At 46.4% G+C, this 26,357-nt stretch overlaps 1 protein-coding gene across 7 annotated transcripts in view; it reads right to left on the minus strand.

Annotated features, from left to right (window-relative positions):
• MTUS1 (microtubule associated scaffold protein 1) overlaps window positions 1–26,357 on the minus strand; it is a 126,123-nt gene that overhangs the window by 64,548 nt on the left and 35,218 nt on the right. For 6 of the 7 annotated variants that reach the window (XM_074228195.1, XM_074228193.1, XM_074228198.1 and 3 more), the window contains 2 exons: window positions 15,589–17,706; window positions 10,292–10,487 (listed from right to left, as the gene is read on the minus strand). In XM_074228195.1, coding sequence (XP_074084296.1) covers window positions 10,292–10,487; window positions 15,589–17,523 — 2,131 coding nt within the window. In that variant the 5' untranslated portion in view covers window positions 17,524–17,706. Of the gene's footprint in view, window positions 1–3,888; window positions 4,069–10,291; window positions 10,488–15,588; window positions 17,707–26,357 lie in introns of those variants that run through there. The other variant, XM_074228200.1, reaches the window with a different exon arrangement.

A 26,357-nucleotide genomic window follows, 5' to 3' on the forward strand; every position in this document is an offset into this window, starting at 1 on the left:
ATCAGTAGTCAACCACCTGGCCTGTAATACTTCCTCCAGCCTGCCACTAACCTGGGCTACCTGCTCACTGGGCTGGGTGGAATTTCATGTGAAAACTTCCCCCTCCATCTGGGCCAGAGTCTTCCTTGACCATAGTGTCCCAGCTCCCTCGATCCCCACTCCTCACCTTGGGCCATACTGGACTCTGACTCCATTTTCCCAAGCCTTCATCATGAGCATGCCTCCTAGAGTGACTCTATAATCTTCATCTATTCCCTCCTCTCAGGAATTGGCTCCTCACTTTGCTATGTGTGGGGGGCTGGAGGGATGAGAAGACAAAGGAAGGAGAGGCCTGGAGGAGGGGGGCAGAGCCAGAGGCAAAGGTGATTGATCAGTCAATTTTTAATGTGACTTCTGGGCATCAGAGATATACAGTTTTTCAAGAGGGGATGTTGTCAATAATCTACCAAGAAATCAGCTAAAAGCCCCCAAACCAGTTAATGGCAGCTCTATTGAACCTCTATAATGGAAAAAAGGAGGGCAGAAGGTCTGCTCCACTCCCACAACTTCCTAATCTGAACCCACATCGTGGGGAGGCTGTCTCCAACAAGCAAGCAACCTCCTGTTTCAAGGGGCGATCCTGAGACTCAGCAGTACAGAAATTAGCCAGGGTTTTCCAACACTGGCTCCCATGGATGATGGCATCCAGAGAAGATTGTCAACTGCCCTGCCCTATCTTTCAGCCCCTAAAATGGGAGTCTGTATCTATCACAGATAGGTGTGTATCTACATACACGTTCCATCCAGTCAGTCCCCCTCCCTGTTTTGTTTACAGGCCAGACCAAGATGGAGAATGCAGGCTGCCTCACCGTTCCCCTTCCAGGGCCAGACCCAACCTCATTTAGGCCTGAGTCCTCCCATCCTCCCTGGTTTCTTGGCCTTTTGTGACTCCCTAGAAGGCCCTTTCCCTGGCTCCTTCCCTTCTCCTTCCTCCTGGACTGCCCACAGACTCCTCTTCCCACCACCTCCTTTCACAATACTGTAGAGGAGCTCAGTCAACTCCCCCACTAGACTGGGTTGGGGTCAGCACATGGTGGGAACTCGAGGTCAACAGTGGCAGCAGAGCCTCCTTCAGTCCCATTCTACCCCGTCCCATACATACTTTGACCCTGGCCAAGGAGGAGATTTTCATCTTCCTTACTTCTCACCTAATCTACTCCATCATATGCAGAATCTCTTTCAATGTTTTCTGGCAGGTATAGCTACCCAAGTGACAGTTATTTAAACACCTTCTTCATGAATCATCAGCCTTTTTCTCCAACCTGTTAGGTAGGGCTGGGAGGGCAGAGCTACCTTGACAGAGTTGGCATGGCTGGACAAGTCAGGGAGCTGCCTCAGAGACGCATTCATCACCTTGTCTTTGCATGCACTGAAGATCTATGAACCAATGCCCTGGTGTTTGGATCTGCCAGAATACAGGCTAATTCCCAGTTCACCATCCATGACTTCCCCCACTTCCCTGGGCCTTGGGCAACCAAGCTTAGGGGGGCACCCAAGTCCTCTCCTCAGAGAAGAGTGAAGCTTCCCTCCCACTGAATCCACCTACTCTACCTCTCACACTGGAGGGTCATGGACATTAGCTAACACGGACCACACACTGAGGTGATCTCAGAAATGAAGGCCAACAATGGCAAAGACCACCCCCACAAAACCACAGACTGACCCAGCTAATCACAGTCTTCCCAAAGAGGTCTCATTGATTGGTGGTTTCTCCCAGTGGGCCTTCCTTTCAACTTTCTGGAAGACCATCTGGAGGGCAAGTGTGGGGCCCTGTGACTGGGGTAAAAAGAAGGTGATTCATTAACAGTGATGGGCAGCAGAAAGACATAACTGAACAGTGTTCGGGTGACCTCAGAGGGGAGTTCTGGACCCCCAGAGCATTGCCGCCTCCTTTTCTGCCATTTCCTCATCTGAGGCAGAAGTTCCATTGAGCAAGAGATGATAGCAACCACCACTTGGGAAGATTTCTTACAGAAACAATCATGCCCACCCAGCCCTAAATTCAAAAGTTGCCAAGTTAGAGAATTCACAAATCCAAGTTCATTTCCTTACATACAAAATCCTGGAGAAAAAAGAGAATGATCCACACAGTTCTTTATATAGCAGGGGAAGGGGGTCACAGACCTGTACAAAGGATAGGCCACATACTGACTGTTTTAAAATATAATACGATCTATTTTGTTACAGTTTTATATTTATATTTCCCAATTTCATTTTAATCTGGTTCAGGCACTTGGGAGTCTAAATCATGAGGAGGCATGGTCATTCCTTTTTTGGAAATAAAAAGATTTAACCAGAATACCAGAAAGTTGTCCAGAGAGAAGCCCCAGGTGAGGTCTCTTTTTGAAAGGAGGAGGTGAGCTGACACACATCTTGTGTCTCCTGCCTGGAAGGCTGTCCTACGCTCAAGATGCATTGGTAATTTGAGTGCACGTATGGGATCTGGGGGCCTCTTTTTACCCACAAATGCTTACGAGCTGACAGGTGTTTTCAAATGGATGAAAACTTAGATTTCTATTCATGTTGAATTTGTTGATACTCTCCCTCCCCATCTCCCCGACAACTCCCTTGTCTCCACCTCCTCCCCACCTCTGTCCCCACATCTCCACCATCCCTGAGATTCTCCAATTCTACCAGTCTATGGAAAGAGCCCTGGATTCACAATCAAAGGGCTGAGGTCAAATGGAGGCTCTGTCACCTTTAGTTGTTTGTTTGGTTTTTTTAGGGTTTTTTTTTTTTTGCAAGGCAATGGGGTTAAGTGGCTTGCCCAAGGCCACACAGCTGGGTCGTTATTAAGTGTCTGAGGTCGGATTTGAACTCAGGTGTTCCTGACTCCAGGGCTGCTGCTCTATCCACTGCGCCACCTAGCTGCCCCCGCCTTTAGTTTTTTAACTTGGAAGTGTCACTGATCCTTCTCTAAGCCTCTCTATCCCCAGCTGTAAAATGGGAAGGTTGTACAAGATGATTTCCAAAGCTCCTTTCCAGTTCTAAATTCTTTAATGACACGATCCCATATTTATGTAAGGTTTTACAAAATATAATCCAAAGAAAAGAAAAACCTTACTGGTTCAGGAATAGGTATTTCATATTTATGTTTTATGCCAACTATTATGTTTATATTAAATTTCTATTTTTATAAACATGGTCATCAGTATTTCCAAATCCATTTTATTCTTTGGGGTTTTTTTTTTCAGAGGAAAGAAGAAATTAAGAATAAAATATCTTAATAATTAGTCAGAAATATTAATTAAGTTAACAATGGCCTTACTATTGGAGCAAGGGGCTTATATATTATGGGGCTTAAAAGGGAGTTGGGCAATGGTTACTGGGCTTAGAAGTTCAAGCCAAGAACTAAACCACTCCTGAATGCCCCTCCCTTGTTTTCTACATTAAAATTTAATGATTCATCCATTCCAAGAACTAAGTCTCTGAGTGCTTTTACACACACACACACACACACACACACAAACAGAGTTTGTTCGCAACATCATGGGCTTGGTTTCTGCCTTCAAAATTTTTCAGGGAAAGGCCAGGGAAGGCAGGTAGGCTTGGGATGATGTAGGAACAGCCTGGGGGAGAGAAAGTGAGAGTGTCTCAGGAGTTTTCCACATATTTAAGATAGAGACAGCTCTCCCCAAAGAATTCAGGAGTCTACTATGATGACACACAGCTGCCCCTCCCTAAGGTAGGAAATTCCAGCTCATATCTCAGGTCTGCGGCTGTGTATATGATCCACACTGATGCCAATTGAGTCCCGAGCCCCCACCAGGCAGGCTCCCACAGCCTGATCATGCTCGGCTCAAACCCTAAGCAAAGCATTTAATTAAGACACAATATGGCGTCACTCACAGGAGTAGATGGAGACGGCGTCTCGGTGCAGGGGCAGACAAAGGGAAGAAATGGCCAGGTGGTCCCCCATCTCCTCCCCGTGTGCTCTGGGGCCGAGGTAGCGAGAGGGCTGGCTCTTGGAGACCTGCAGGCTATCTTGGGCGTTGCTCCCTCCATCCACGTTCAGTCCATCCTCCCCACTCTAACCCAGCCCACACTTTGCCTCTTTATCTCTGCTCTCTCCCATGGGGCTCCCTTGGAAGGCTGCCTCCAGTGGATTTCTCTCTGCTCAGCAACATGCCCTGATGCTGAACCTGGACCCTGCCCAAGCCCTCTCTCCTCCTAATGCTAACTCTGCTCTCTGGGCCAATCATCCTACATCCCCCCTCCAAGCCCTGCCCCTGAACTCTGCCGGCGCACTCCCATGCAGGGGAGGCAGCCCTGGTCCAGGGCCCATGGGAGAACACTTCAGAAACCCCAAGACGATGGAAACCACACACAGCTCAGGGTTTGGGAAAGGATACCATTCTGGGCAACAGTTACGTTGAACCTTTTGATGCCATTTTGGGTTTTCTTGCAAAGAGACTGGAAAGTTTAGCATTGCCTTCTCCAGCTCACTTACAGAAGGAAACTGAGGCAAACAGGAAAAAGAGACTTGCCCGGAAGCACACTGCTAGTACCTAGAGTCACATTTGAAACCAGGTCTTCCTGCCTCGGAACCCAGAGTTCCGAGTGTTGCCGTCTACTCTAGGTCCTAAGTTTCACTGATGTGGTCAGGTTAACACATTTTCTACAACCCTATGTTTACTACAGAAATGAATCTACAGAGATGGTGGGCACAGTGAGGACAACCAAGGCATTGCTCATACCTTCCTGGGGATACCCACCATCCTAAGCCAGGACTAGCCCCAAAGCTTCCTCCCCAGCCAGGCCACCAGGTCAGGATACTTAGACTAGACCCTAGAGGGAGGGTCTAGTCTCAGCACTATACTGGGATGGTGCTCCTGCCAGTGCCCAGTCAAGACCTGAAGGTAGAGGGTCTCCTAGAAAATGGAAAGGGAAGCAACTCTCCCCAGGCTGCATGGGGAGTCAATGGCAGAGCTCTCTGTCTCAGGAGCAGATGTTCCTTCATCTCCCCTCACAGCCCAAGGCAGTGGGGGACTTCATGGCCCAACCAATGCCTCTTCTTGTTCCTCAGGACTTCACCGTGCTCCACATTTCCCACCATGCCCCAAGCAGCTCGACAGCCTCCATGGTGTGCCCACTCGCTTCTGTCTGACAATCTCCAGCACACTCAGCCCCAACCTCTGGACCCTGGCTGCGGGGTCCAAGCAGGGCCTGAGAGCCCCAAGCCAGATCAGCCATACTCTGAGGGTGCATCCACCTTACACAGGGAAATACCAAATAGTCTAACTCTGGGATGGCACCAAAATCTTTCTAGGACACTCCCTGACCGCAGCTCCCACTCTCCTCTTGTCTCCCAAGGCAAGGTCAAACTCCTCCATGGGACATTCAGGGCCATGTTGCCATGGAAGTCTCCTATCTGAAGGGTCTCAGTCCCCTGGAATGGGGGGGGGGTGCCAGAGCCTGCCTTGGAGGACCCACCTAGCCCTTGGCTGACCCCCTGCTTCTGCTGGGTTGGGACTATCCCATAAACCCAGCTCCATGCCACCCACTCCACGAGGCCTCCACACTCACTGGATGAATTCCTTAGGTGGTAGAACAGAGAGAGCATTGGATCTGGAGACTGAAAGGTCTGAGTTCAAGTCCAACCTCAGTCACGTACAAGCTGGGTAACTTGGGGTTCATTTTTATTTCTGCCTCAGTTTCATCAACTCTAAAATGGGGAGAGCAGGTCTTGCCTACATTGCAGGGCTGGTGGGACTAGAAAATGGACCCTATCTGTAAACTTCCTGAACACCTGAACACCAGAGGCGCTTCATGGATGCTCATCCTCATCCCTTGCTCCCCTCTGTTTAAGGGGAGTTCTGCCCTCTGTGAGCACCTCCCAGGTACCGGACTTTGTGAGACCACGGTGACCACTCTTCTTTACTAATAATGTCAATAATTATTAGCTGGCATATAAAGTACCTGAAGGTTCGCAAATCTCTCATTATATATATATATATATGCACACATATCATTTGATCCTTGTCAGCCCCATTTTGCAGTGAAGGAAACTGAGGTAGACGGAGAAGTGACTTGTCCAGGGTCATACAGCTGGTGAGTGTCTGAGGCTGCATTTGAACTCGGGCCTTTCTCCTCCAGGTCCAGCATCTAGTTGCTATTCGGCCAACTGATTGGGACCCACAAATATCATTACTGGTCCCTACAAGTCACAAGCTGAACCCATACAGCAGGCCAGGCCAAGCCTCCCTGAAGTGCCCAGTTCGGAAGGAAAGCAGTGAAGACATGAACCACCCCTCACCATCCTTCCTGGAACTGGGCAAGAGGAGCAGGGATCACCCTCCTGGGAGCCCTGGACACCACCGAGTTCAAACCCCCTCTCCATTATTCGGATGAGGAAAGATAGGCAGAGAAGGGTTATATGACTTGTCCAGCGTCACATTGTCCAAGGTTGGATTTGAATTCGGGTCCTCGTAGATGGAAGGCCAAAGCCCCATCCACTAGTCTATACTGCCACTCACTCTGACTCTGAGAGAGACTCACGGGAGTCACTCCTCTTCTGGCAGAGGCCTACATACACACACACACACACACACACACACACACACACACACACACTCATGCTCACACAAGCTCACACTCACACGCCACACTTCTACAGAACAAGAGGCAAGTACAAGGACCCTGAAGGTGTTTATAGGCACCAAAGACGCGACACAAGCCTGCCTTCGAACGTGTCCATCCCCGGGCTCTACTCTGGATAGAGAAGCCAGTCCCTGTGCCAGGGGCTGAGCCACTGAGGCAGTGGTCCTACTCAGTCGTAGGAAGGACGATGGTAAGCTAAAAGCTGAATGCCTGCTGCCTCCCTTGGAGCTACCTGGAGGAGGGAGGTGGAAGGGGGAAGGGGGGAAGGAGAGAAGGAAGAGGGGAAGGGGTAGGCCCCCAGCAAGGCACATTTGGTTTCTATTTCCCTCCAAACAATGCGATCCATAGGTCCACTGGACACTTGGCGACCTCTGCCTTCTTAACTCTTTAGTGACCAGCCTCTGCCTTCCCCAGGCCTCCCATTCTTCATTCTAGCTGCCCTGTAGAAGAGCTTTATTTTTTTTTTTGGGGGGGGGGGGTTAAGCGACTTGCCCAGGGTCACACAGCTAATAAGTGTCAGGATTTACACTCAAGTCCTCCTGACTTCAAGCCTGGCACTCTGTCCACTGTACCTTATGGATGAGCTTCTAAGAAATATAGTATAGCCACATCCATCCCAAAGTGTCAGTAATGTTCAGAAGGGAGAATCTAAGGGTCCACTGGAAGCTGCTTTCTAAACCCCAAAAGGTTTATATTGAGGTCATTGAGGCAAGGGAAGGGAAAAGGTCTTTTCTGTCTCCTCACCCAGACAAGCAGATTTGACACAAGCTAGGGGAGTCACTGAACCTCCCCAAGACTCAGCTTCCTCCTCTGTAAGACAAAGGGTTTGGGCTCAAGGGTCTCCAAGCTCCCCTCCAGGAGCCCAGATCTTCCCAAGCATGGCTCCTTCCCCAAGGCCCTGTGTGATGTTGGCCACTGAATGTCCTGAGGTCACGGGCCAAGTGAATTTGGGTGGAAACGTATCCATAGGAGATCACCCCACTCCTTCAAACCCTCTGATTGTGTGTTGGGTCTCCCACAAGGGTCTCCAGGAACCTTCCAGAGAGTCAGTGACTCTCATCTCAGCAATTGAGGCAAATCAATTCAAACACAGGACCATTGTCTGGGAAGGAGCCTTGGAGCCCACCCAGCCCAATCTGCCACTTTCTGGAGGAAGAGAATGGAAGCAGAGAGCAAATGGCTGGCGGGGCTGGTTCCACAATCTAGGCCTCCTCCCTCCCAGGCCAATATGCAGGTGGCCCCCGCTCCAGCCTCAAGTGTTCACATAAAGTTTTTAGCTTAAAGAGGATGGGGGGGGGGGGCAGCTAGGTGGCACAGTAGACAGAGCACCGGCCCTGGAATCAAGAGGACCAGAGTTCAAATCCAGCCTCAACACTCAATAATTCACTAGCTGTATGACCTTGGGTAAGTCACTTAATCTCATTGCCTTAAATAAATAAAAAAATTTTTTTTAAGATGAAGGGGAACAGCTAGATAATCCAGCGGATAGAGCACCAGCCCTGGAGTCAGGAGGACCAGGATTCAAAATTGACCTCAGACACTTCATAATTACCTAGTTGTGTGACCTTGGGCAAGTCACTTAAGCCCAGTGCCTTGCAAAAAAACAAAAAAGATGAAGAAGAGGAGGAGGAGGGATATTCTTTGCTAACAATGTTATCTTTTTTTAAGGCAATGGGGTTAAGTGACTTGTCCAAAGTCACACAGCTAAGTAATTATGAAGTGTCTGAGGTCAGATTTGAACCCAGGTCCTCCTGACTCCAGGGTCGGGGCTCTATCCACTGTGCCACCTAACTGCCCCTGAACAATGTTATCTTGTAAAAAAAGATTTTTGGAAAAAGTGTTTACTGGGGGTTTTTTGGTCCTTCATTTCTGGAGAAGACCACAACATCAGGGAGGTGATGCCATGACAAGCACAAGAATTGGATCTGAGTGAAAGGGAACTGGGCTCCCTTTCTCCTCCAGAGCCATCTGACTCCAGTGACCAGCTATGAATCAGGATGACGGAAAATGACCCTGGATCGAGGCAGTCAGGGTGAAGTGACTTGCCCAAGGTCACACCGCTAGTAAGATTAGTATTGAGTGAATTGGAAGATGAAGTCACTTTGCAGTGACTAGAGGTAATGCCAGCTTTAATTAATATTTGTAACTAAAACAATGTAGATAGTTTATGTATTTGTGTTACAATTGATTGCATTGCCAATAAATTCAATAGCCAGTGGCTTTAATGTTAAACTAATTATAGGAGATGAGGGACTTTGCCATAGATGTGCTTCCTGCTTAGGGAAAAAGAGGAATTTTTTTTTCTGTTAGTTTATTAAATAATATATAATTAACTGGAGCAGGGACTCTAGATTAGTTCATTAATTAATAAAAGAGATGTTAATGAGTGTAGTTATTCATGAGGAACAGTCAACTATCACCCTGGATTACCCTGGAACTCTGATTCAAATGACTAAATTAATAGGTCAACAAGAAGCCAAAGGGTCTCCTACAGATGAGGATGGTGACCTCTTCACCTTGCTACAGGAGAAAGCTAAACCCAGTCCAACAGAAGCTTTCATTTAACTATAAATATGAGGTGGAGAGAAGGAAAAGGTCTCTGGGTTGGGGTTGGCTTTCTTCCTCCACCTTGAGAGCTAGCGACCTTGAGAAGGAATAACACCAGTCAAGTTCCCTGACACCCTCGTGAGTGGAGTCACTGCCCTCTCCTGCCACCCTGAAAGACTCTTGCCAGCATTCTCAGCTGAAAATAGCCGAAGAGACGCCAAAGTCCTTTCCTTTAATCCCTCTCTCCCTGTCTTTGAGATTCAGTTACCATTTCTATGAAATGGGGAGGAATGGGGGTCAGGCTGGGTGCCGGCATAGCCCCCAGCATGCCCACCTCCCATTCTGTAATCACTCTGTCCATTCCTTACTTGAACTTTTAATACAAAAGCAGCATAGAAGGGAGGCAGGTCCAAGCAGGGAGCCCCCAAGACCTGCCCCAGAGACTCTCAGTTTAAGACCTTAGGATTCTAAGTCTGAGTCTTCCCAGGCTCCCAAAGGGCTGTCTGGAAGGGCCATATCCCAGAAAATATCTCTGCACAGCCAAGAACTGGGTCAGACCAGCAGACCTAGGCCTCTGGGGGGCGTTTTTTAGGGTTTTTTTTTTTTACAAGGCAATGGGGTTAAGTGACTTGCCCAAGGCCACACAGCTAGGTAATTATTAAGTGTCTGAGGTCACATTTGAACTCAGGTCCTCCTGACTCCAGGGCTGGTCCTCCATTCACTGTGCCATCTAGCTGCCCCTAGGCCTTTGTTTTTGAGAGACTGTATGGAAACACAGATAAGGGCCGGCCTTGAAGCCAGGAGAAGCCAAGTTCAAGTCCTCCTGCCACATATTGGCTAAGAGAGCCTGGACCCTAGTTTTATTTATCCTCTTGGTTCTCCCACTAAGATAAGGAGCAACAGAAGCTGCATTGGTGGAGAGAGATGGGCAAGATCCCAAAATAGCAAAAGAACTTGGCTGGCATTTTCAGGTCTACCAGAAGAACAGCTGAGACTACAAACAGAACCATCTCCCATCACTCAGGGAAGCTCCATTGGACAGCACTGGGCAGCGCCAGTCTATTGTGGTTGGCTCCAGCTGCCCAGACTGACTGCTGATTCTTACCAGAGTTGGACACACGCTTGGTTCTCTGTGGGGACAAAGCTCGCTCAGGCCGGAAGTTCCAGGACTCGGTGCTTCGTCGTCGACAGGAAACTGAAGGCCAGACTCTCATTTTGGAAACAGGTATCTTACTCAGGACCAAGGAGTCTTGCTTTGACCCATCTCTGCCTGCTCCTGGGAGCACTTTCAGGGTGGAAGCCTGTGGGAAAACAGAAAAGGGTTAATTCCCCTAAGTGGGTCAGCCTCCTTTGTTTCCTAGCAGAGGACAACTGAGAGATAAACACATAGTTCAGTTAATAGAATCTTGGGGGGGGGGGGGGGTTAAAAGGAAAAATCCAAAGACAAAAATGTGACTGAAAGCAGGAGTCTGGGTTCAGATCCTGTCCCTAACTACCTCTGAACCCTTGGAGAAATCCTTGAGTCTCTCCCAGCCTCAGTCCCCCCCCCCAAGAAACTAGACCATTAGGACAAGGCATAACAAGTTGATATTGAAGGCTTCCTTCACCTCCCAATCCTAGGAGACAATGGTAAGAGCTGATGTGGGAAAAGCTGCTTCGCTGCCCTTGGTCCCAAACTGGGAGTCTCTGGGGCTAGGTGCCAGGTGCTGACTTAGGGCAAGGGAAGAGTCTCCTTCAGTGACGACTCCACTAGCCCCCCAAGATGGTGACGGGGTGGACCACCAACACAGAATGGGCAGGGCTGCTAGGAGCTGGAGTGGATCCCAAACCATCTGGCAGCCACCCTCCTCTTCAAAGGGAGGATCAGTTTAATCCTTAACATTCTAGGGCAGGACCAAGAAACCAGAGCAGTTCTTCAGTTTGGCCAGAAACTAACCAAACTGTCTCATGACTTGAAATGAAGAATGGAGCCACTGCCCTCTCCTGCCCCTGACAGTTGCTGCCCCATCTGAACGAACAGTCCGAACATCACACTGAATCCATCTGAATGTTCAACATGAACACCTCGAGCTTCTGGGCAGAAAAGACAAATCCTGGATCAATCATTTACTAATTAGGAGAAACAGGCCAGTCACTTCATTATCTGTGACTCAACTTCCTCATCTGTCAAATGAAGGAGCCGGACTCAACATGCTCGGATGCTCTGGGTTCCCCATGCAGGTTCAGCCTGGGCCAGCTGCACTATATCCACCAACGCTTCCCACTCCCAGGATGGAATGGGAAGGCAATGAGGCAAAGGCCTTGTCCACTACAGGCACAAGAGGGAGGGCTAGGTGTCGGGTCTTGGATGCAGTAAATGCTGAGGAGGGATGGGGAGATTTTCATATTTAGAGCCATTCTGAGTCCCTATAATCCAGATGGCTACCAAATGATGGCAATCCCTCTCTCCTTCATATAACTGCTTAAACTTCCCTTCCACACAAGGTCTCCCTCACAAGGGCAGGCCAGGACCCCTACATGACAGAGCCTCCCATCCTGCCCAGGAAAGACAAAATGTCATCACTTTCCTCAGGTGCAAGGTCTTCCTGAGCTGGGCCAGCCTCTCCTCAAGACTCTCCAACAGCCAAAGAGGGCTCTCTTAGACAGTCAACCAAGACTCAAAGAGCATCTTTAGAAGGGTGAAGTTCAATAGCTCTGAAGCAGGACAGCTAATGGATAGAGCACCATCCCTGGGGTCAGGAGGATCTGAGTTCAATCCGGCCTCAGACACTTAATAACTACCTAGCTGTGTGACCTTGGGCAAGTCACTCAACCCCATTGCCTTGCAAAAAAACCCAAAGAAAATAGCTTTGAAGGCAGCAATGACTTTAACCAGCTGAAGGGTCCCAAGAGAGGTTTCCCACCACTTCCTCATCCTAGCAGAGCCCAGAAGCACCCACATCTAGGGATTTGGAGAAACCCAGATTGAAGACACCTGCTCATAACAACTCAATTTTTGGAGTCCACACAGTTCACTGTCTTCCATCTTCCAAGGCTCCAGGATGCCATGAGGAGGGGATGGCAGCCTCCACCTCTTCAGAGGCAGCCCCGAAGCCACCACTCAACACACTCTGGTGACAAAGCACTCTCAGTTCAGGTAGGTTGGCCCTTGGACAGCAATCCATCAGACCCAGAAACATGGGATCTCATTTAGAGACCAGAGTAACTCAATTCAGCTGAAACAAATCAACAACTGGTCCTGAGGCCTCTTGAAACCCTCCAAAGGAAGGGGACCCTTCATCTCTCCAGGTAGCCCCTTTTGTGCTGGGGAGCCAGCCCTGAGAGGTAGAAAAGTATTTTCCTGTAACTGCCTCTCTCTGTAATATCCCAAACCTCCATTGACTCTTGGTTCTACCAAGTAGAACAGAGTTAATTTCTCTTCCACAGGACATTAAAAGATGACAGCCGCATCCTCCCATCTCCCTTTAACTGACTCTATGATTGCCTAGTCTTGAGACCCCTTCCCAAACTGGTCACCCTCTGTCTCCAGACACTGACCCAGCTGTCAGCATTCTACCCAAAAATGAAGAGCCTTGGTCTTCAAACAGAGTTGACTGAGGGAGAGGTCAGCAAGTGGCCCCAATCCCTGCCCTGGTCTCCTTGTGGCTGCTTTATGCTGAATGCTTCCCCAATGCACTTCCCCTGGCCATATCCTCCCCCATTCTGAAGGAGGGTTTTATATTTATCTCTATCAAATTTCATCTTATTAGATTTGATCCAAAACCCTAAAAGTTGAGTCTTTGGGGATCTTACTTCCCACATCCAATGCTCATCATCCTTCCCAGCCTTGTGTTATTGGCAAATCAGAGTGGCAAAGCCTTCATTGGAATCATGGCCAGGGCCACTCCACCAGGTATCTCCCACCTATTAGCGACCTGTTGGTGAGTCTCAGGATGGGCTAGAAGGGCTCCCCACATACTATTCCATCTGAAGTCCTGCTAACCTGGTAGACCCTGGGCTGGTAGCCTCACCTCCCTGAGTTTCTCCAGAATTTTCCCTTTCAGGTAACTGGGACCAACTCAGAAACCTCCTCACTGAGAGGATACATTATCAAAACAGGTCAGTACCCGGAAGGGGCCTCTTTCTGTCAAGTGGGAAAAGTCTTTTAAACTGGAGAAAGAAGGGAAGAAAGAGAAACATCTGTATGAAGCAAAGCTAACCAGAGGGCAATCTAGGCATGGAGATGGGAGGTGAAGGAAGGTGAGTGATGCCTGAGGCTTGGATGAGAAGTTGAGGCTCTGCTGTGAAGGGCCTTCAAAGTTTGTAGTTGATCTCAAGGCAGTCAGGTAGCCAATGGCCATTCCTGAAGCATTTGCTATATTGATATATGTGTATATATATGTGTATATATATATATATATACATATATATATATATATATGTATATATATATATATATATACACACACACACACACACTCCCTGTCTAAGGGAGCAGACAACAACTAGGACAACCACCTACAGACCACATAAACAGAATGGAATGGGGGAAGGCTTCCAGGAGTAGGTGGTATTTGAGTTGGGACTTAAGAGGGAGGTCAGTGGTCAGAGCAGCGGAGGGATCTGGGCATGGTGGACAGCCAGAGACAATGCCCACTTGAAAGAGTGGGAGGGTGGGATTCATGAACATCCAGAAAACAGGGATTCTGAATGAAAGAGGATGAGTTGGGGGCTGAAGCATAAGACCGGAGAGGAAGGAGTGGGCAGGTGATGAGGGACTTCAAAGCTATTAGACCCTGGAAGTCAGAGAGAGCCACTGAAGTTACGAAGTGACAAGGGAAGGGGCGACATGGTCACCTGGGCTTTAGGAAAATTCCTTTGACTGAATGGAGGATGGACTGGAGAGAGGAGAGACTTGAGACAGGTAGATCCCACTCCCCCACCCCCATGTGCTTTGCACTAGTCCAGAGAGAAGGGGATGAAGTCTTGGGGGAGAGGGCAATGTCAAATGTGTAAAGGAGGCATATTTGGGAGATGTTGCAAAGGGAAAAGCAACAAGTCTTGGCAATAGCTTGGATATGGAGGGTAAGAGATAGTGCAGAGTTCAAGGAGGTGGTGGTAAGGGAATCTGGGTTTGGGGGAAAGAGAATAAGTTTCATTTGAGCTGTGTCCCATTTAAGACACCTATGGGAGCTTGGCAATTAGGACAGAAGTTAGGGCTGATCATTCAATCAATCAACATCTAAATCAATGGCATCGAGATTCTGATGGAACCAACAGAAGCCACTGAAGTGTGTTAAGCAGGAGAGTGACCTGGTCAGATCTTGGCAGTAAAGGGTCTGAATTAGGGTAGCAGACCTTGGAGGGGAGAGGGGACATCCACCTTGGGAGCTATTGAGGAGGAAACAGCACTTTATATAGAGTGACTGGAGGGGCAGAGGGGAGTGGGGACTACTCAAGATGACAAACCAGGAGACCCAGAAAAATTGTAGAACCTTCAACAGAAGTGAGGAAATTGGGGAATGGACAAAGATAATGACCTGTTTGGAATCTGAATCAGGAAGATCCAAGCTCAAATCCCACCTCAGGTACCTATTAACTGTGTGACCCTAGGCAAGTCACTTCACCCTGATTGCCTCAGTTTCTCATCCCAGGGGTGGGGTTGCTCACACAGTAAAGGACTGTTCTTCCTGTTCCTATTTGCCTTCCTCAGTCTGGCAAAAATCTGGGCTTTAATCATGTTGCGGAGGCCCAGCTCCCAAGCTCGGACAAGCTCTCTCCTCCCGGGAGGCCGACTTCCAGCTCACTGGAAGAGGCTGTGGCCACCGAATCCTCTCCAGGGCCAACAGAGGCTGGCACAGCCCAAGTCACAACTTCATTCTCCCTGCCCTCCCTGTCGAGCATGAGACTTAAGTAGATACCTATAAACAGGTGCCAGATGGCAGGAGGTCAGCCTCCACTGAGCTCCTGGCCACCCACACCCCCGAGTCCATTGGTCCCTTCCAGGTCCACCATCCCATGCACCTGTGGCCTAAATGGAGATGGCAACCTGTGGGGGGGGGGCACCCAAAGTCTGTAGGAAGGAAACTGTTTTCATTAACCACCTACATGTCTACAGCTCATCCAAGTTTGCAAAGCAAGTAGACGCATGAGAGCACTTACACCTCATAACCACCCTTTGGAGGCAGGTAACACTGACCTTCCTGCCCCCATTTTACAGATGAGGAAATCGAGCTCCAAGAGGGCAGGTGGGAGATGTGAGGATTGGAACTCAGGTCTTCCTGGCTCCAAGTCCAACACTTTACTGGCTAGCTAACAGAACCCCCCCACCCACCCAAATCCCCCTCCATTTAGAAATCACGCCATCTTCCCACCTGTGAGGGTAACTGTTGAGACCCATGCCACTCCCCACATCCCACTCACCATGGGAGTACTGCATGCCAACGGGGCGGTCACCACCTCCTTCTGCCCTTCCTGGACATCCAGGGGCACCACCACATCCCCATCCTCATTCTCTGGCCTCTCTGGGATGGCTCCATTGGAGGAGGGAGTCCGAGGCCCTGGCAGAGCAGGCTCTGCTGTTCTCATGGCGCTACCAGGGACCGCTGCACCCTTGTGGGGCCCCATAGCTCCAGCCCCAGACCCCAACAGGCGCCCTGCCTTGGCCAGACTGGCTCGGGGGCCTCCTCCGTGGCTGGCTTTTGGTGTCTCGTGGGAAGCGCTCCTGGAATGCGTTGTGACTTGCACAACCTGGCTGCTGAGCAGCTTGAGTAGGTGCTGCCTGTGGCTCTTGGTGGGGAGGACTTCTGCCTTGGCAGAAGGGCCCTTCCTCTCAGTTTTTCTTGGCACACTGTTGGCGGGAGGCTCTGCCGGTGGGGGCCCGGGGGGCAGCCTGGGCGCTGGCGCCGCCACCGCTGGCTCCCGGGGCTGCAGCACTGCCCGAGAGATGACTTTGGCTTTGACATTCTTGAAGTTGGGCCTGGGAAAGCTGATCTTCTCTGTTTTGTGGAGGCTGCTTCCCACTGGGGTCCCTGGCTTGGTGGCTGGCTTTCCCAGGACTTTGCCCAAGGTCCCCTTGATGGGGGCCAGTTTCCTGGCAGACTTGACTGCCTCCTGAGTGCTTTTATCTGTTTCTGATAGTTTCTCCTTTGCTTTCTTGGGAGGGGAGATGGAAAAGGTCTCATTGGGGCATGCTGGGATAGCTGGTAGTAGAAAATCAGCCTCGCTTGGGCCAGGAACACTCTCCATCATCTGTGACATGGGCCCCGACCTTGAGGCCACCTCACAGCCTGGCAGATGACCGTTTGCCAGCAGGGCTGCCACGGACTGCTTTCCGGTGCCTACGGTGTTGTCTGGAGAGGTCATCTCACTCAGTGAATCTCCCGGCTGGCACGGCTGTTCTGCAGGGTCTTTGAAAGGCAACCCGTCCCCAGGACATTCAGCCTCCGGAGGGCACTGGAATGGTGGCATGCCTGGGCCACACATAGTCTGTGATGTGGGCTCACCTTTCGATTGGTCTTTGTAGAAGTCAAAAGTCTTTTCTGCCAGAGACATCAATGAACCATTGAACCCTTCCCAACCTGGCCCTGGGGCTGGGGGCTCCTCTGCTCTGGTTATTTCCTGCTCAAAGCTGTTGGTGAGAGCCCCAGGCATCTTCTCTGAAGACTGTAAGCTCTCAGCATCTGCAATGGCCGTGTTGGATAGAAGCTGACCCTCGACATTGGAGACCTCCAAAGGATCCTGGCAAGGGGTCTCCAGGGGCATCTCTGAACCCTGGCTAGGGGAATCCATGCCTCCTACACCCACCTCAGAACAGGGCAGGGTGGCCGTAACTTGCCCACAAGGGAGCCCAGGCTGAGGCAGGCTTCTCAGGGCAGGAGGTGCGGCAGATGCTGCCATGACACCCTGGCCTTTGTCCTTCATTTGCCACCCTTCTTCCAGGCTGAGAGACACGCAGTCTGCCGTCCCATTAGCATCTCCGCAGTCATATCTCCACTCTCCAGGCACTAAGGGCCGACCCCTCAGAGCCTGGGCACTGTTACACTGAAATTCTGGTTCCAACAGACCCATCTTGTCACTCCCCCAGGACCCCCTAGGGGCCTCGCCGCACATCGCTGCCTCCCAATAGACACCCTCGTCCCCAGCAAGTCCCTTGGTACATGAATTGGTTGAGGAAATTCTTTCTCCATCAGCCCCCAGCACATGCAGACAAGTTTCCTGAGTGGCCTGGGGGTCCCAGTGGGTGTGAAGGAAGGCTGAGGGTCCTTCAAGGGCCATGTAGTTCCCACGTTTATCCCTTTGAAATAAGGACGGCTGGGAGCCCTCTAGTGCCTTCTCCTCTGAATTCTGATTGTTCATTCTGGATTAATCTTTCAGTTGGTTCGATACCTAACCCCTCCAGGAGGAAAGTGAAGAAAAATCAGGGTCTTAAACGGTGTAAAATCCAACTTGTCTGCAGCTCAGTGAGAAGGCTTCCATCACAGGACGTGCAGGCCATGTCTTTGTCTGACGTTCACCAGGAAGGGAAGCACACCTTGTTTCCTAAAATAAATAGAGTCCTCAGTATAAATGAAATGTCTAAGAATTACTCATCCCCACTTGACAATGCTTGCCCATTGGAGATCCAGACTTGGAAACAAAAACTCTCTCACCTAAGACTCTACTATCAAGTTCCGGACCCACCCCCTTCCCGGGTCCCGTGCCGCTGTGGGTGCAGCCTGCACCAGAGCAGAGGTACCCCCGAGGACCGCCAAGGCCTCCCCAAGGAAGGCTGAGGCTGGGCTGAATCCAAGTCAGCATCCACAGAGGTCCTACATGAGCTCAGTGCTGTGGGGATGGCACCGAGCCAGGGAAGAGTCCCCGAGGAGGTGGCCACAATGCCCCCTTCCCTCCCCAAAGACATGCCTCCTGACCTGGATCACCCTGCAGCCAGGGGGCCGGCCCAGGTCACTTAGAGGTTTCCTGTGGAGTATACAGACTGCTGCAGAACACAGCACCTTCCAGACTGCTTCCAGGCCCTCCCAGAAGACCTCCAGAGAGCCAGTTTGGGGCAAGAACACCAGCCCTGGATTCAAATCCTGCCTGCAGGTGACCTTAGACCACCCTAGCACCCAAGGCTTTCATTTCCTCTCCTGTGAAACGAGAGGATTGGAGGGGTCTGACTCAGACCCTAGGCTCAGTCGAGATCATCTTTGTAAGGCACTTTGTAAAAACCTTCAAGGACTTTATAAGTGCTGGCTATTGTTATGGCCTGAACATTCACTATATCACATCTGTTACACATTTAATTCTCACAGCTCCCTGGAAGGCAGATGCTAGGATTATACTCATTTTACATTGGAGACTGAAGCAGACAGAGGTGAAGTGATTAACCCAGGGTCACCCAGCTAATAGTGTCTGAGGTTGAATTTGAACTTGGGTCTTCAGGCCCAATATTCTATGCATTACTGTCACCTTGCACCTATCTGTTAGGGAATGAGATGTCAATAAATGATAAATGCTAGGGCAAGATGTCGGAGGACTCGGGAGCCCAGGTAAACCAGTGGGTCCTCATCCCAATAAAAGGCAGGGAAGGCTCCAGAAGCAGCCGGTGGCTGTCCTTCTCTGCTCCCTCTACCCCAGGCATTGTCCACAATAGGATCAGTAACCTCATTATGTTGTATCTCCCCCTCCATCCCTGCCCTGGACCAGGGCCTGGCTCCTACCCCAGCTGCTCAGCTGTCCCCAAAGCTCCATCCCAGCATCAGCAGAGTCAAGATCTGGAGCTGCCAGGGACCTCAGGAGATGCCAAGGTGGGAAAATGAGGCCAAGGAAGGTGACCACACCTGCCTGAGACAGGGAAAGGCTCTGTTCCACTTTTCTGGGAAGATTCTGCAGTGACCTCCTTCTCCTTCATTCTGCTGGTAACTAGTCCCACATCTTCCCCACTCCTTCCTCAAACCAGCTGAGCTTCTGAAGAGGAAGACCTGTATCCTACCACTGCTGGCAAAAGGCTGAAACTCAGCACACAGCAGGTGCCAAGTTGATGGGTGTTCTCTTTTTACAGAAGGACCACCACCCTCCCCCACAAAGAGGCCTCAAGAAGGGAGAACGCTCCCCTAGACACATCCCCTCCAGTCAAGGGCCTGCTGTCAGTACAACTGGGCTCACGGTTAGAGAGAACACACCTTATCAGCGCCGTCAGCTGGCCCAGCCCTTCATCTCCAGGAATCTGAGACAAGCCACACATGCCTCTGGGGAACAAGGTGGGACCTTGTCATGCCAGGGCAACAAGGGCTAGGCCTGATGTCTGAGGAACATGTCTTCAAGAAGATAGGAACCCCCCACCCAGTCCACAGCTCTCCTGAAAGGAGGTCCCAAAACTTGCCAGTGCTCATGCTGACCCTCAGTAAGGGAAGAGCTGGGAAAGCAAGGTATCTTGATGAGGTCATTGTCCCCAATAAATGTCTCCAGGTAAACCAGGGCCCCTGAGGGCATTATTACAGAATGTTTCAGATTGATCCACATCTGGGCACAAGCAGGAGCAAAGAAACAAGGACACCCAGGACATCCTGGATCAAGCAAGATTTGATCATGGGAGAAGGAAGGACAGAGGAGGAGATGATTATGATGGCAGAAGGGAGGGCAGATTAAGGGAGGCGGTGGTCAGAAGCAATCAAACTTTTGAGATAAGCAGAGGTAAAGAGAGAGAGGAGAAAGATAAATGGGGGGGATAGGATGGAGAGAAATAAATTGTTAGTAATCATAACTGTGAATATGAATGGGATGAACTGGCCCATAAAATGGAAGGTGAGAGTAGAATGAGTCAAAAAAAAAAAAACAGAATCCTACAACATATTATTTACAAGAGACACATTAAAATAGAGTGACACACAGCTAAGGTTAAAAAAAGGGGGGGGGGGGCGGGCAGGGGTAGCAATCATGATCTTGACAAAGCAAAAACAAAAATAGACCTAATCAGAAGAGATAAGGAAGGAAACTACATTTTGCTAAAAGATAATACATGAATGTCAATACTAAACATTACTGATGTTTAGTTATTTTCAGTTGTATTCAACTCTTTGTGACCCCAGTTGGGATTTTCTTGGCAAAGACACTGAAATGGTTTGCTATTTCCTTCTCTAGCTCATTTTATAGATGAGGAAACCGAGGTAAACAAGATTAAGTGACCTGTCCTGGGTCACAGAGCTAGTAAATATCTAAATCTAATTTTGAATTCAGGTCTTCCTGACTTTAGGCCCAGTATTCCATCCACTGGGCCAACCTGGCTTCCCAATATTAAACATATATGCATTGTATCCAAATTCTTAAAGGAAAAGTTAAATAATTTATGGGAGGAAAGAGTAAAACTACACTAGTGGGGAAACAAAACTTTCCCCTCTCAGAACTAGATAAATCTAACCATTACTAATATAAATAAGAGAGAAATTAGGAAGAAAAAAAGAATTTTTTAAAAAGTTCAATATGATAGATCTCTAGAGAAAACAAATAGAAAAAAAAAGGAGTATACATTTTTCTCAGTTATATATATAGCACCTTCATAAAACTTGATCATATATTAGAGTATAAAATCAGAATATTAAATCACAAACCAATGCAGAAAGTCAAATAATAAATGAATCTTTTAAGATCATAATGCAATAGAAATTATAGTCAATCAAGAGAAGTGGAAACAGACTGAAAATTAATTGGAAGCTAAATAATATAATCCTAAAGAATAAGTGGGTCAAATAGCAAATCATAGAAACAATAAAACATTTCATTAAAGAGAATGATAACAATAAGACTATATAAAGTCTTTGTGGGATGCAGTGGGATACTACTACTTAGGGTAAAATGTATAACCCTAAATGTACATCAATAAAAGAGAGAAAGAACAAATCACTGAATTAGGCATGCAATTTTAAAAACAAGAAAGAACAAATTAAAACCCCACTTTATATCAAATTAAAAATACTAAAAATAAATGGATTTCATAAAATTGAAAGTAAAGAAAATTGAACTAATAAATAAAACTAGAAGCTGGCTTTATGGAGGAAAAAACAATAAAACAGATTAATCATTGTTTAATTTGATTTTTAAAAAGAAGAAAAATAAATTAATGTTCAAAAATGAAAAGGGTGAATTTACCACCAATAAAGAGGAAATTAAAGCAAATACTAAGAAATATTTTATATAATATATGCCAATAAATCTGATAATCTAAGTGAAATGGTTGAATATTTACTAAAATACTAATTTCTCAGATTAACATTAGAGGAAATACTTAAATAACCCTATCTTAGAAAAAAGAAATTAAAATTATCAATGAACTAAGAAAAAAAATCCCTTGAATCAGAAGGATTCACAGAAGTGAATTCTATAAATATTTAAAAAATATATTCGGAAAAATAAGCACAAAGGAATCCTACCAAATTATTTTTATGAATTTGATGCTGATAACCAAAATAAGAAAGAGTAAAAGCAGAAAAGGAATACTATAGACCAATTACTCCAATAAATATTAATCTAAAAAATATAAATAAAATACTCTCAAGGAGGTTACAGCAATAGAATACAGCACAAAGATCATATATTATGATCAAGTGGGATTTATATCAGGAATAGAACTGGTTCAATATTAGGAAACCTATCAGCATAATTGACCATATCAATAACAAAATTAATGAAAATCAAATGTGTCTCAATAGATGCAGGAAAACTTTTGACAAAATACAATATTCATTCCTATTAAATGTCCCTATCCTGGGACATTTGACACTTTCTAGCTGTGTGACCCTGGGTAAATCATTTATCCCCAGATTATCTCACCAAACAAACAAGCAACATTAACAACCACAAAAATAAAAAACGAACCACTAGAAAGCCAAGAAATAAATGGGAGGAAATAAATTTCCTTAAAATGATATATTGAGGGACAACTAGGTGGTTCAGTGAAGAGAGCACCCGCCCTGGAGTCAGGAGGTCCTAAGTTGAAATTTGAACTCAGACACTAATTACCTAGTTGTGTGACCTTGGGCAAGTCACTTAGCCCCATTGCCTTGCCAAAAAAAACAAAACTAAAAAAATGATATGTTGAATCTATCTAAAACCACCAGCAAATATTAAGTATAATGGGGATAAGTAGACAGACGCCTTCTCAATAAGATCAGGGGTGAAACAAGATACCCATTAATACCATTATTATTCATTATTATGCTACAAATGTTAGCTATAGCAATAAAAAAACTGAAGGAATTAGAATAGGCATCAGGGAAACAAAATCATTATTCTTTGCAGACAAGATTAATATACTTAGAGAATCAACTAAAAATAGTTGAAACAATTAACAACTTTAGCAAAATTGCAGGATATAAAATAAACCCACATACAATAGCAACATTTCTATATGTTACCAAACAAAGCCCCCCCAAAGGCCCCAAAACAAGAGATAGCAAAAAAAATTCCACTTAAATTAACTGTAAATAATAGAATATCCTTAGGAGACTACCTGCCAAGACAAATCCAAGAACCACATGAACACAATAACAAAACACTTCACACAAATAAAGGCAAACCTAAATAACTGGAAAAATATCAATCATTCATAGGGAGGCCAAGCCAATATAATAAAATGATAATTTTACCCAAAGTTGCTTATTCAGTACTATCCCAATCAAACTATTAAAATATTATTTTACAGAGCTAGGAAAATAATAGCAAAATTCATCTGGAAGAAAAAAAGGTCAAGATAAAAAGGGAAAGAATGATAAAGTAAAAGAAGGCAGCCAAAGATCTCAAACTATATTACAGAGTAATAATCATTAAAACAATCTGGTAGTGACTAAGAAATAAGAGTGGTGAATCAATGGAATAGATTGAGTATACAACAGAAAATAATCAGTTACTGTAGTAATCTAATATTTAATAAACTCAAAGATTGTATCTATCTGAACAAGAATTTCTAGGATACCTGGAAAGCAATCTGACAGACACAAGGCATAGATCATCATCCCATACCAAAAACCAAAATATGGTCAAAATCCATACATGGCTTAGACATAAAGGATGGTATCATGAGCAAGTTAAGGGAGAATGGAATAATTTACCTGTCAGGCATATGAATAAGGAAAGAATTTATGACCAAAGAAGAGAGGATTATGGGATATAAAATATATAATTTTGATTATGTCAAATTAAAAAGGTTTGGACAAACAAAACCAATGCAGCCAAGATTAGAGAGAAAGTAGAAAACTGGGAGGAAATCTTTACAGTAAGCTTCTCTGATAAAGGCTGCATTTCTCAAACATATGGAAAACTAAATCAAATTTATAAGAATATGAGTCACTCTCCAATTGACAGTCAAAGGTCATGAATAGGCAATTTTCAAAATAACAAATCAAAACTATCTGCAGACCTATGGAAAAAATGCTCTAAATCACTATTGATTAGAGTAATATGAATTAAAAGAACTCTGAGACACCACCTCACATCTAATTATGACAAAAACGGAAATGATAAATGTTGGAGAAAATGTGGGAAAATTAGAACACTAATAATGCATTGTAAATAGAGTTGCAATTATATCTAATCATTCTGGAAGAGCAATTTGGAACTATGCCCAGCTATAAAAACTATACTCAAGGAAGTCAAAGAAAAAAAGGAAAAGGACCTGTATGTATATAAGTATTTTTATCTACTTTGTGTGTGTGTATGTGTGATAAGAATTGGAGAATGGCTGAAGAAGTTGTAGTCCATAATTTTGATGGAATACCGTTTTTCTATTTAAAAAAAATGAAGGGAATGGTTTTAGAAAAACCTGGGAAGAGCTATATGAACTGATACAAAATGAAGTGAATCAAGCTGAAGAAAAATGTGTGCATTAACAGCAATATTGTATAAGTCAACTGTGAGTGATTAGCTATTCTCATCCAATCCAATTCCAAAAGACCCATGATGAAAAATGCTATCCACTTCCAGAGAAAGAATCAATGGAGTCTGAATCCAGATTGAAACATAATATTCTCACTTTATTTTTCTTTTTTCTTTGCAACATAGATAATATAGAAATGCTTTCATAGTTTTGTATGTATAATTGTTATCACATTTCTTGTCTTCTCACTGAGTGAGGGTAGGATAAGCAGGAGGGAGAACATTCAAAACTAAAAAAAATTTTAATGAATGTTAAAAATATGCACATATATATATATACCTCTATATACAAACACACATATAGTTAGACACACACAGACGTATCTATAAAAATCTGTATGGTCATGAGTATCATGAACAGAAATTTCCAAAAGTTTAAACTCTAATCCTACTCAGAAATACTTTTTGGTTCCCTGGCACACAGTGGGCATTCATTCAATGCTTATTCACTGTCCGACAACCCCCATGGATAGTGAGCATGTCCTTCCTCACTCCTACAGGGACAGAACCATCTCTAAAGGTGCTATTTTTGAGTCCTCACTTTTTATTTGGGGGGCGGGGGGAGTGAGGAGGAACCAGACCAGGTTGCCCTGCTTGTATCTGGCAGCCAGCTCCCAGCTTCAACTGGCTTCCCAACATTTGGGCCACATCAAAGTCCAGGGGTTATCTAACCACAACTCATAGCCCTGGGCAGTCAAACTGGGAGGTCCTCATCACACCAGACCACACCACCCTGGTTTCATAACTCCACCTCAAACCTGGTGCTCACACTCCTGAGTTACCACAGCCTGCCCAGGGGCAAACAGAACAGGTAGACCCAGCTGGGGAGAGCCATATGCCTTCTACCCCCAAGAAACAAATCCAAATGAGCCTGCCTCTTTTCCAATTTCCTAAACCTAATTACTAACTATCATCCATGTGACTCAGGAGAAAACAAAGCATCAGAGAGGGTTTAATGTGTTTTCAAATGGTAAGCCATGGGGATGAGCCACTTAGTAGGGACTTGAATAATTCAGAAGGCAAAAGCAGACTTGAAATAAGGACCTTGGTACAATTCTACTCACTATTCCTTGAAGGTCAGGGATTAATGATGAAAAACTTCAGATCTAAATCCCCATTTTCCACCCTGCCCCTAGGGAGACTTCCAGACAGAGAATTGCAAATCCTCAAGTTCTCACTATTGGACTGTGAGCTGCTCAAGGGCAGCACCTGCCTTTCCAATTTCTTTGAATTCCTGGTGCTTGGGACAGGGAATAGCACATGGTAGGTGACTAATAAATGATTGGTGACTTGACTTGATTTCGAGTGGGCAGGTGGCCCTCCCACATTAGAGATTCACTAACTTCTCTTGGCAAAACTGGAAAAAGTGAACACTTCAAGCCTCATGGTAAGAAACCTTCAAGGTAATAACACAACAACCCATGGGACAATGCCAATGTTTCAAGACCCCAGGATCTCAGCTCTCAAGCCAACAAAATCCTTTCAAGGGTCACCTATCTTCTCATTGTAGAGAGGAGGTTCCAGAGAGGTTAAGGTTGGAATTTGAACTCAGGACCTATACCTTCCCTTAAAATCAAGGAAACAAAATGAGATTACTGATATAAATCAGTAATACCCCTATCTTCCACTCTAGTTTTCTACTGGAAGCAAGAAATTTAATTTCAGATCTCCATGACAAAAGGAAAAGGATCCTCAGTTCTAACACCAATCACAATTAATAATAATAAATAATAATAGACTGCACTAGACAATAGACTATACACATCATTGAACACTCATAAAAACCCCTGAGGTAAGTGTTTCCCACTTGGGAGATAGATCCAGACCTATAATGTCACTGGTACCAAAAGTCCAAGGTGAGTATACTTCTCCCAAAACACCACTTATTTAGTCTTATAGCATTGACTTATAGCACAGAGGGATTTTGCCCAGGATCCCACAGTCTGCAGGTGTCAGGGACTGAGACTTGATTCTCTAGGAATTTTGCCCAAACAATTTTTACCTCCCCATCTCCATTTTATAGAAGGGAAAACCAAGTCTCCGTGAAGTAAAAAACTTGACTCAGTAAGATTCTAGATGTTGCTCACTTCCAGGTCTCACCTCTGACTGGTTCAAAAAGATATCTAGGTGCTATTCAACTAGGAGAATCGATATTATGGTAGGAACACACTACAGACTACCCGGACAGGAAGAAGAAACAGATGAGAAGTCCAGGAAACAGACTCCCCAGAAACATGGTATGGGAACCCCGGGCTCTTTCAACAACATAGACTTCTGCCAAC

Source organism: Macrotis lagotis, chromosome 3 (genome assembly GCF_037893015.1).
Source record: "Macrotis lagotis isolate mMagLag1 chromosome 3, bilby.v1.9.chrom.fasta, whole genome shotgun sequence".
NCBI classification, from domain to species: Eukaryota; Metazoa; Chordata; class Mammalia; order Peramelemorphia; family Peramelidae; genus Macrotis; species Macrotis lagotis.